A 12,377-nucleotide genomic window follows, 5' to 3' on the forward strand; every position below is an offset into this window, starting at 1 on the left:
AGGGTCTTCACGGTCTCTCTGAGGGCCTGGTTCTCCGCTGCGAGCTCCCGCACCTGCTGCTGGCTGAATTCCAGAGACTCCCGCAGACATTGAAATTCTCTCTCTTGTGTTATTTTATTTTAACAACAGGGATTATAAATCTTCTGACAAACCAGAAGTATGTCTGAATAAACCCCTTCGAGACAAAACTTTATTCATTTGAATCATTTTGAAAATCTTTTGTGTTGGACCGGACGGAAAAGGAAAGGGGGGAGGAAGAAAGAGGGATATTAGAGGGGGGGTAGAAGGGTGATTATGGGGGGGGGGGGGTGTAAAACCATGAAGCAGCATAAAGCAACAACTTTCTGGATGGTTACAATCATTACAGGTGAAGTTCAGATGAAATACACGTCACTTGAGTTAAACAACTTTAATATTTGGTACAGAAGCCCTTATTAACAATCACAGAGGTCAAACGGTTCCTGTAGTTCTTCACTCGGTTTCTACACACTGCAGCAGGGATTTTGGCCCACTCCTCCATACAGATCTTCTCTAGATCTGTCAGGGTTCGGGGGTCTCGCTGAGCAACTCGGAATTTCAGCTCCCTCCAAAGATAGTTGGTCTGAATGCATACAGTGAGGTCGATAAGTATTTGATCACTTAGAAAACAAGGAGGGGTCTAAAATTTTTATCATAGGTGCATTTCCACAGTGAGAGACAGAATCTGAAGAAACATTCAGAAATCACCTTGTACAATTTTTTTTAAACAATTTATTTGTACATTACTGTGACAAATAATTATTTGATCACTTGATTATCAGATAGATTTCTGACCAGCATAGACCTGCTGTTCTGCAGGTCCAATAGAGAATGTGAAATATTTCATTCAGTCACACAAACTATTAGTGCCCAGGTGAGTGTTTATGTTCTTCTAAAATGGATGATGGAATGTGGAAAGAAGGAGGGGGAGTGCCCAGCCACCCCCACACCAAGACCTCCGCCGCAGCAGCAGTGGCAGCTAGAACCCCCCCAACGCTTGTACGGCAGCAGACAGAGAACAACCGCCCCCGGGGGCGACCACATCCGCCACCCAGGCCAGGGCCAGCAGGACCGCCACGGGGGCCCCAGAGCCAAAAAGCAGGGAGGCATGGGGGGGACAGAGAGTGCAGTTCTGGCTCAACCACAAGAGCAGCCCAACGCAGGACCCCGCCCCAGAAGAGTGCCCACAGCCCCAGACGAGCACCCCACCATCACTCAGGAGTCATGGGCCTCCCCCCACCCCAACCCTAGGTACGAGCCAGGACCCCCCAAGGGAGACCCGCCGCGCGCTCCAGGCAGCCACCCACCCGGCCCACGGTTGTTCCAGACCAGGAAGGAGCAAAGCAGGGGCCAGCCGCCCCCGCCCAGGAGGAGGACACCTATGGGAAGAGGGGGTCCACAAGAGGTGTTATAAACATGGCCCCACCAGGAAAATTTGGCGATGCCCAGCACTCAGGGGCAAGGACCAGACCCCCCATCACAGGGACACGGACACCCCCAGGCTCAGATGTGATCCCCGGCTCTTAGCATTGCCAGAAAGCTCAGGGATCCCCCTCCCTGCGTGGAGAGAGGACTGCCGGGCCCAGGGAACACAGGGAAAACTTATTCTTTTTCAAAAAAAAAAAAAATTCTTTCAATTTTTTCTTGCTTTCAAAATTTTTATTTTCTTTTTAAAAACTTTTTTTTTGTTTTCAAAAACAATTTTTGCAATTTCAACACAAACACTCGCTTTTTCCTTATCTTTGATGTTGCGTTTATAAGTTTCAGTTCGTGTGGAGTTAGCGTGTTCTCACCGTGCATGGTGGGTTTTCTCTGGCTTCCTCCTACCGTCCAAAAACTCTAAATTGTCCCTAGGTGTGAGTGTGCATGCGTGTGTGATTGTGTGCGATTGTGTCCCTGCAGCAGACGGGCGACCTGTCCACTTATGGGCGTCCCCAGCCTTCACCCGCAAGAAGATGAATGACTAAAAGAAAAAAGTATTTGAAAGCAAATATTTAAATTTGCAGCTTAGAAAGTTTTGTGTGCGTAAATATTACTCCATAACCTCCTTAAGAGGAAAAAACCAGAACCAGGTCTTTGGATCTTAAAGGACGACAAGTGAGGTGAAATAAAAAGGTTTTATTGCAAGTCAAAGATAAAAATCAACATTTGAGTAGCACCTCTAGTGTAGAAAGTTTAAGGTTTTGAAATGAATCTAAAGCACCAAAAGCTGAAGGTGTTAAAAGCTTCAAAAAAGCTACAAATAATCAGGAAGAAGCTGCAACCTTTTCTCTGTTTTTGCTTCTACAAAACATTTAAGAACGTCGTTCTGGATCCTCAGAAAAGCCCGTTAGTGTGGAATTCTGTCCTCCCTCTGTGCTCCAGCGTTTCCCGCTCCTCAGTCCGACTTCCTCTTGATGCTGAGAACCTGGGAGAAGCTCTGCAGAGCCCAGAAGAGCAGGGAGAGGGAGACAAAGGCCTGCAAGAGAGCACACAGAACCGCTCAGAACCACCAGACCCGACCCAAAGGCTTCTGCCTCCACCTCTGCAAATTTCTCCACAAATCAGCATTTTTAAAGTCAAATGCATGAAGAAATATTCCAGTTTTGCTTCATTTTAAAGACCCGACTAACATAAAATAAAACAATTCAATATGTTTGCTTTTCCCATCAACATCAAACACAAACATCACACATGTTTAAGGAAATCCAGCAGCTCTCCTGGATTTAGGACTTTGAGGGGAACCAGAGAGGCTGCTGCTCTCAGGACCAGGCGGGGAGTCGGCTCAGGGGTTAAGGAGCAGGTCCCGTCACGGGGTCAGAGGTCACAGCAGCAGGAGGCGGGAGGCCCGGTCCTCCACACCCCCCACCCCCGTCGCGCTCCGCGCCATAAAGTGCGCAGGTCAAAGGCAGAACGCAGATCCTGACGCAGCAGCATCTCTGCTCAGACCGGACAGAGAAAGGCACGACCGACCGGTCCGAACCAGAACCCAGAACCGGTCCGAACCAGAACCCAGACGGTCTCTGAGTTCTGCTCTTCATATTAACATGTGATGAAGCTAAAGATGAAACATCTAAAGGCAAAGCTTTTAAAATGATAAGGTGTTAAAACCAAATTTTAATTGTACAAATATTTCCTGACTTGATTTGATCATTTTAACTATAATGCAGAGGCCTTAAAAACTGCAGTCATTAAACCTCTCCTGAAAAAGAGCGGTCTTGATCCCACTGTACTGAATAATTACAGACCTATCTCTAATCTGCCATTTTTAGGAAAAGTCCTTGAAAAAGTTGTCCACCAACAGCTCACTGATTTTCTCTTATTAAACAATTCATTTGATGTTTTCCAGTCAGGTTTTAGACCCCATCATAGCACAGAAACTGCTCTTATCAAGGTAACCAACGACATCCGCCTGAACACTGATGATGGCAAAGTCTCTGTCTTAATCCTGCTAGACCTGAGTGCTGCCTTTGATACTGTTGATCATGGGATCCTTTTGCACAGACTCCAAAACTGGGTTGGCATCTCTGGATCTGCCCTAAGTTGGCTCAAGTCTTATCTGGAAGACAGGAAATACTTTGTTGAAATTGGGAGTTGTGTCTCAGACTACATGGGCTTGAATTGTGGTGTGCCCCAGGGATCGATCCTGGGACCCCTTCTGTTCAACCTCTACATGCTGCCACTAGGGCAGTTAATACGCAGTAATAACATATCTTATCACAACTATGCAGATGATACTCAGATCTATGTGTCACTGACAACAGGTGAATATGGGCCGGTGGATTCTCTCAACCACTGCCTCCAACAGATCAGTGCGTGGATGCAGAACAACTTTCTCCAGCTAAACTCAAACAAGACCGAAGTTATTATTTTTGGCCCACAGAAACAAAGAGAAAGTGTCAGCAGCTACCTTCATTCTCTGTCTCTTAAACCCTCAAATCAAGTCAGAAATCTAGGGGTAATGGTGGTGGGGGGGTGGGGTGGTGGTCTGGCTTGGCTTGGGGGGTGGTCCCTTTGCCTGTGCTGGGGGGGGTTGGCGGGGGGCCCTGCTCGGGTGGGGGGGGCCCAGCGGCGCCGGATGGGCTGCCCATCTGCACCTGGGGCTGGGATCGGCCCTTCCCTGGCTCTGGGACGGGACGGGACAACCCTCTCGGGGCCCCCGGTCGCTCTGGGTGTCACCCGCTTCGGCTGCGGGGTCTGGGGTGGGGTGGGGTGGGGGGCTTGTCGGCCCTGTCCTGTGGGGGGGCGTTCTGGGGGGGAGGGGGGGCCCATTATTAGTACGGGTCGGGGGGGCTAGCGGGTCGGGGTCTCCGCTGAGGCAATCAGTGGTTGCCTCGGCCGGTTGGCCTCCTCGGTCCCGTCGAGGCCTGACCAGAGCTCTTCTAGGGCCGGCGTCTGGGGGTGGGGGCCTGGGCTTGCTCCGGGGGGGGGCGACGCTTTCTGGCTCCTCTCTCTCTGTGTGGGGTGGGTGGTGCCGGGCCTGGGGTGTCGGCGCCTCCGGGGGTGGGCCCCTGGGCTGGGTGGCCCTGGCCCCTTTGCTGGGGGTGGGCTGGGGGACGGCTGTTTGACCACCGGGGGACAGTCTACCAGCTGTCCCCAACTTACCCCATTCCTTATATAACCTCATATTAGGGTGAGGGGGTGGGGGGTTTAGCCTGCGATGCGCCTTGGGGGGGGGCTACTTGGGAGTGGCCCCCCTCCTATGGTTGCCGTATGGAGTGGGCCCCCCCTCTTTCGGTTTTATTTGCACCTTAGACACATAGGGTCCTTGGTAGGGGGGGTGCTTGGACATCACTGCCAGCAAGCAGCAGATGTCCTCCTGGCACCCTACCCGCCAATTTTAACCGCACCTTAGACATTTAGGGCCCCTTGGTGTGGAGGGTGAGGGGACATCACTGTGAGTAATCAGGAGATGTCCCCTTAGTGCCCTACTCGCCAATTTTAACTGCACCCCCCTTAGTACACACACCCCTCCCCCTTCAATATATACATTCAAACATAAACACACACACATGCACACAAACACCCTCTCAAACACCCATACACGCACACACATTTTACAAGGAAGGTGGGACCTGGGTCCATCTGTCCCCTACCCCGTCCCTGGTGGGGGGTGTGGGCCCCTTGGCGATGGCGGCCGTGTCCCTTGGGTGCCGGCTCCCTGGGCCCGGCGGTGCTCTCTCCGCACGGTGGGGGGGTTCATATTACACCTGAGCCGGGGGTGTTCGTGTCCCTGGGGGGTGGGTCCTGGTCCTTGCCCCTGGGCGCTGGGCCCCGCCAAACTTCCAACATGGCCGAGCCTGGTCGGGCCATATTTATAACATCCCTTATGGGCCGCCCTTTTTTCCCCGGGGTTCCCCCCTCCTGGGCGGGGGCGGCGGGCCCCTGCCTTGCTCCTGCCTGGACCAACCGTGGGCCGGGTGGGTGGCTGCCTGGAGTGCGGAGCGGGTCTCCCTTGGGGGGTCCTGGCTCGTACCTGGGGTCGGGGCGGGGGGATGCCCGGAACTCCTGGGTGGTGGTGGGGTGCTCGTCTGGGGCTGTGGGCGTCCCTCTCCGGTGGGGCCCTGCGTTGGGCTCTTCCGGCGCGGCGGGGGGCTGCTTTCCTGGCTGGGCTGGGGCGGCGCTCTCTTTCCCTCTGCGCCTCCCTGCTCTCTGGCTCTGGGGGCCTCGCGGCGGTCCTGCTGGCCCTGGCCTGGGTGGCGGTCTTGGTCGCCCGGGGGGCGGTTGTTCCCTGCCTGTTCCCGTGTGGCGCTGGGGGAATTCCGGCTGCCGCTGCTGCTGCGGCGGGGGTATGGGTGTGGGGGTGGCTGGGCGCTCCTCCTCCTTCTTTTCACATTCCACCATCCATTTTAGAAGAACATAAACACTCACCTGAGCACAGGTGTTAGCTCACCTTTGCACTAATAGTTTGCATGATTGAATGAATGAAAGATTTCACACTAGTTGGTTTAAAGGCATAAGTATGCGTTCGTGAACACTATCTGTTTTGTGTGCATGTTGACATGTGGACATTTCTGCGGCTAGCAGGTGTGTTGATAATATTTGAGTGTGTGTGAACAGGCCCCGCCCTTTTTGTACTACATTTGAACCGTACCGTAACGATAAACAACCAGTAAACCTGTCTGCTCTATGCTGCTTCATGGTCTTACCCCCCTTCCCCTCCTATTATCACCCTCCTACCCCCCCCTCTCTCTAACGTCCCTCTCTCTTGTTCCCCTCTTTCCTTTTCCGTCCGGTCCAACACCAAAGATTTTCAAACATGATTGAAATTAATAAAGTTTGGCCTCAATTACAAAAGGGGTTTATTCAGACATACCTTTGGTTTGTCTGAAGATGAATAACCCCTCTTGTTAGAATAAAATATGTCCAACACAAGAGGCCCTCAGCTCTCATCTGTTTGCCTAGCTGTTGGACAGGACAAGTTAAAAGAAAAAAAAAAAAAAAAAAAAAAAAAAAAGAAATCTAGGGGTAATCATGGACTCTGACCTGAACTTTAACAGCCATATCAAGTCAGTAACATCAGCAGCATTTTATCATCTGAAAAACATTGCCAAAATCAAAAACATAGTGTCAAAGCCAGACATGGAGATACTCATTCATGCATTTGTCTCCAGTAGGTTAGACTACTGTAACGGCCTGCTCACCGGCCTCTCCAAATGAGCTGTAAAACAGCTTCAGTACATCCAGAATGCTGCTGCTCGAGTCCTGACCAAAACCAGGACGTATGATCACATTAGTCCTGTGCTCAGGTCTTTGCACTGGCTCCCTGTACCTCAAAGAATAGACTTCAAAGCAGCTCTGCTTGTGTACAAGTCTCTCCATGGCCACGCACCAAAGTACATCTCTGACATGTTAGTGCCATATGAACCATCTCGTACTCTGAGGACCTCAGGGGCCGGCCTCCTGTTGATTCCCAGAGTCAGAACTAAACAAGGGGAATCAGCGTTTCAATATTCTGCAGCTAAAATCTGGAACAGCCTCCCTGAAGGCGTAAGACAGGCCTCTTCTGTGTTCATGTTCAAATCTAGACTTAAAACATTTATGTTTAGCCGTGTATATGACTGAAAGGTCCTATCTGCACTTTTCTTTCCTTTCCTTCCTTTATTTTTAAATCAGTTTTCAATTTTTTTTTTTCTTTCTTTTCTTTTAAAGTAAATTTTATGTTGATTATTCTATGATGTATTGTGATTTTAATGCATTTTTCTGTTTTGTGAAGCACCTTGAATTACTTTGTGTACGAATTGTGCTATACAAATAAACTTGCCTTGCCTATAATATAGATTTGGAAACTTGACTTTTTTCTTTCTTTTTTTTCTTTAAAGATGAATTTAGTCTTTATGAAATTAATTTCTGGAATCCTCCAAACTAAATTTACACTCATAATCTGCAAAAACAACCCAAAAAACCTGATCATTAATGAAAGTTATTGATTCAACCGGAACACAGAGGCATTGAATTTCTTATTTCAGCTCAAATACAAGAAATCCTATTTAATTTGCAGGAGAATTGTTGCTCTAATTTATTCAATTTTAACAAAATAATAAACTGAGTTTATTCCTCGTTCCATAAAGGATGAAAGATTTCAAGATCAGGTCAGTTTCACAGGAAGAGCTTGTCTTTTTAGAGTTTGGCTAAACAAAACACGGATGTGCTTTCAGAACATTAAGGCCTACAAATCGAAAGTTTTTTTGTCTAGTTTAAATTTTTAATTCTCTTAAAATGAGACAAAAATAACCACTAGTAACTTTTCAGTGAAAATGCAACAACTTTTTTAAAAAACATTAAATCTTAAATATCATGAAAATATCATCTTTACGTACCAAAAGATGGAATTTCAACAGTTTTATTGAAAATGTCTTATTCTAGTTTTCTGTTTAACGATGTAGAAACAACTAAAGACTGGACTGTTGAAGCGCCTAAAACAGGAAAAGTATAAATATGCATATAAATGTTTCTGCTTTAAACACATTAAGCTGATTTCTAACAATAAAATTCTTATTATGTTTACTTTTTATTACTAATTTCAAGGTTTTCTTTGGTCTCAAATGAGAAGAAGATGACAAATCTACAAATATCTGTTTTATTGGCAGATTTGTTTTGATTTATAACAAGGAAAATCATCTTTATTCTTTAGTTGTAACTTGATTTTCCAGATCTTTCTATCTCTAGGCTGCTGCAGCTTTTTCCTGCCGTCTGGGTTTTTTGCGAGGCGGCGGCGGCGGCGCTTCAGCCTCGCCGCTGAAGCGCCGCCGTCAGGTGGCTTCCATTGAGAACCACTGGATGAAGCCGTTTCCCGGCTCGCACAGTTCAAACATGACGCCTGACAGACAGAACTCCCCAAAGTCGAAGCAGATGGGAGATCAGGACGGCGGGAAGCGTCAGCCTCCGCCGCAGAGCGGGCTTGGCAGAACCTCGCAAATCAAGTCCCACTCAGACTCCAGACCAGAAACATGACAAGGGTTTCCATCAAAGGCCAACCGGGACGGCACCCACTCCTCATCCATCCCGCCTGCCTCCACGCCGCGCTTTCATGGACGGCGTGGAGATCCATGTGGGACGGATTACAGAGAAGAAGCTGTTTTCAGCAGAGCGCCCCACACTCTCTTGGTTCTGGGCAAACGGCGCTTTGGAGGCATCTGTGACCCGGGGAGACTGGCGTGCGCAGAGTTCCTCACAACACAAGTGATGCAAAACACTAAAGACGACTCCGGGGTATCGAACCTTTTCCTCTTCGTCACCAAGCAGACACATTTTCAGAAAAAGAATCCGGTCTGAAAGCTGTCGCAGGCGGTTAAAGAGCATCAGAGTTTGAGCCATTTTTCTGTCATTTTCAGTTCACTTTACATCCAAACTGCATTAAATCATAGAACCGTCATGAAACTCAAACTGAGCAAAGGTTGACGTTTAAATCCCTAAAGCTGGAGGCCAAAGGCTGAAAACGTAGAAAGGAAAGCCAAAAAAAAGCTGTTTTTCACAGAATCTTTCCATCAAAAGTCTGAAATTTTAGTCAGAAAAAAGCTAAAGTTTCTAAATTTGTTGCAAAGTTTTTAATTATTGATCCAAAAATATTTGTTTGTTATTTAAAAACACATTTTACTAGAATCTTTGAAGATGGTTGTGTAAAAAGCAAACGTTCTCTTGGGATAAAAATCTTCATAAAAATAAACTTTCATCTTGATTTTTGGCAGATGGTGAGTAAATCTTTATTGATTAAGCCTTTCCATAGAATCCAATCACAAAGTGTTTTTAAAACCTCAACGCTGGCAGAACTGGAGAAACGTTTAAATCCCCATCAGATCGACCGAAAGCGCTTCGGAACAGAAACATCGGAGAGTTTAGAGTTGATCTGACGCAGCGACAGAGGAAGACGAGGAGCGACAGTCTGAGAGACCAGAGCTGAGCTTTTTAGACCCGAAGGATCGCGCTGATGAAGAGTGGATTAAAGGTCAGTAATGTATGTACAAAAGATGAAGATTTTAAAATCAATTCCGTATTAAACCGGAAGTGAAAAGCAGAGTTTTGGATTCAACAACGTTTGATCATTTTCTGCTCTGATCTCCAGGAAATGCTGTTTCCTTTCCCCACATTCCACCTCAGGTTCTGCAGCGTGTGACCGTCCTGAAACCAACAACAGGTTGGACTAAAGATTCAATAAACGGAGAGCTTTGTCGCTTTTTTGACAGCTTCGCTTGACAGTTGAGCCTTATAAGCAGAAATTTGTTATTTATTTTAAAGCTGAGAACAAAACGTGCTTTAATCTCAAACTGCAGAATCTACAGACGTCTCTTTTATTTGAATAAAATGCAGGAGGAGCGCCTGCATGGGATTCAAAAGGCTCGACGCAGAGTCTGCAGAACAAACTCATCTCCTGGCGTCTCCGACTTCCTGGGAGATCCGGCAGCTCCGTCTGACTTTCTGTGCATTTCTCAGCTCGGAGGTGAACACCAGAAAAGCTGAGGAAGCTGCAGAGTTTATTAAGTCATGATTTCAGAAAATGTGGCCTGAAATGAGCGCCGGTCTCTACTGTGTTTTACGGACAACAGTTAGCAGAGAAAAAAAGCTTCAAAAAGACTGAAAGTACAAACGTACGCTACTGTGTCATTTCTTAAACGTCAATGCTGCAGGTCTGATTCACTACAGCTGCTCTTTTAAACATTTGTCTGATGTCTGGGGGGGGGGCAATGTCATTTTTATTTTTCAATAACTTTGAAACGTCAGTCAGAAGAAACACCATTTATTTATTATTTCTATGGTTTTAAAACTGTGTTAATGTGACTTCAGGAAGATGTGAGTCCGTGCTTAAAGTTTTCTTTTAGTGTTTCATGGCTGCTTAGAGCAAAAGACTCAATGTTTCTACATTAGCAGACATTTTTTTACACAAATAGGCCATAAATGATTTAAAAATAAACTTAATTGACTCTTATATCTTCAGATAAAGCTTTAATTTCCCATGCTCCCACACTGTACGGGCTGTGGGTGCTGCTGATGGACGTGAAGCCTGGACATTACCCCTCCTGGGGGGCTCCTCGTGGCCCGGTAACGGCCCTCCAGCCCCCGGCGGGCTAACGCGCCGCTCTGCAGCACAGCTGCACTCGTGATTAAAATGAAAACAAGGCAAAATGGCTGCTGTCAGCGGCGTGATATACGACGAGCAGAGGGATGTTTCCAGAGACCCCCCCTCCCCCCCTCCACATGGCTGCATACAGCCCGCCACAACCAAATGCATCGGAAAATAATAATTCACAGCTTTTTGTGTTCAAACACAGAGAGAAGGAAAAAAAAAAGCTCCAGATATTTGTGGGAATAAAAACATCAGGAGGCTTGAAGCTGGAGGGAAAAACGTGAAAGTTCTGTTCTGGTTCAGCCGACCCAAAACCTTTTAGAGCCGCTCTTTTCAGTAAAAACTATTCTTCTCATCACAACGCTCCACAGTTAAGTCCAAAGTAAAAAGACGTCTGCAGATACTTTCCAGAAGATGAACAAAAGATTTTTTGGATTTGTAAAAAACTCAAAGTTGTTTTTTATTTTTTATAAATTGACTTTTTAACACTTCAAATCAAATCAGGTTTATCCTTCAGAGCAAAAGCATTAATTCCTAGTTTAATGTTGTTGTTTTTATCTTCACCTGTTGTGTATTTCTCTTTAAATTTATTTTCTATGCTAATGTTTTTACATTTAGTTTTGCTCTAAATCTCCCTGTTTTCTTTACATGTTTTAAGAATGAAAACTTTAACAAAGCAGAAATGTGTTTTATAGAATCTCAATTCTCTGTAAAACGTCTGCAGTGGGTTTAGACTTTCTTTGTTTTCTAGATTTCCAGCAGGACAGCCTTAAATGTGGCGTACATTTCACTTTCACCTTGAAAGTTTAAGCTGAAAAAAGAAAAACAGACGTTTGTCCGACTTGTAGAGGATAATTAATACAAACAAAATGATGACACCGTCACAAAAACTGTGTTTTTTTCTAAATATGACAGCTAGCATTAATCCATCGACTACACAACTTTATCAGCAACGTCTTTGTAACATTCTAGAGTCGGTTAAGCAGTCGTAGCAGAAGCTTTAAGAAGTTATCAAACGTATTGAGGTCACATGACCGAGGCGAGCGACTTGGTCAGACGGACGTAGAGAAGAGAATCTGGTAACTTTACAAAATAAAACGTCTTTCACAATCAGAGAAGTATACGAAAAAATAAAAGTATGTAACTTTTCATTTATTTAATCCTAGCGGTACCAAGTGACCCGCGGGCGGTATTGGTCTGTGGTCTGGGGGTCGGGGACAACTGGGAGGATTTTTATGGTGAAAGTAGTTGGAAAGTGAAACATCCAGGATGTCTGGTACTTTTACATATGATTATACATATGAAACTATGTTCAGCTACAATCCTGTATATTCTCAGAATTTCCTTTTCAGTTTTTTTACTTTTCCTCAAAAATATTTGGTAAATTCTAGTGTTTGGTAAATAAAAAGTTGTAAAAGAAAGTGTATTAAAACGTACTTCTAAACTGTAATCTATTACTGGCAGAGCTGGGTAGATGTTTCACAAAACTTGTGTTTGCACAAGATCAGCGGGTCTGACCTTCCTGAGGCTGATCCGGACCGTTCCGGTGTGGCGTAAGGAAGAAGGAAGAAGAGTTTTGGCCTTCAAATGTGCTTAAAGACTATTTTCCATCTTTTCTGGATTTATTAAACCAGATCAAATTCTTGAAGTCTTCCAGTCTGGTTTTAGATCTTTGCGCAGTACAGATCGGCATTACTAAGAGTCAGCAACGACATTCTACTGGCTAACGATGCTGGAGACGATGTCGTCCTGGTTCTGCTGGATCTAACAGCAGCATAGCACACAGTAAACCCCAGTATCTGAACGTCTAGGCTCCAGA

The 12,377-nt window shown here is 46.2% G+C and overlaps 1 protein-coding gene across 1 annotated transcript in view; it reads right to left on the minus strand.

Annotated features, from left to right (window-relative positions):
* Nucleotides 1–2,117: 2,117 nt before the first annotated feature.
* agmo (alkylglycerol monooxygenase) overlaps nt 2,118–12,377 on the minus strand; it is a 62,924-nt gene continuing 52,664 nt past the window's right edge. The window contains exon 13 of the mRNA XM_004078408.4: nt 2,118–2,476. Within this exon, the coding sequence (XP_004078456.1) occupies nt 2,396–2,476 (81 nt within the window). The 3' untranslated portion in view covers nt 2,118–2,395. The remainder of the gene's footprint in view (nt 2,477–12,377) is intronic.

The sequence above is a fragment of the Oryzias latipes genome, chromosome 16 (assembly GCF_002234675.1).
Source record: "Oryzias latipes chromosome 16, ASM223467v1".
Classification (NCBI taxonomy): Eukaryota; Metazoa; Chordata; class Actinopteri; order Beloniformes; family Adrianichthyidae; genus Oryzias; species Oryzias latipes.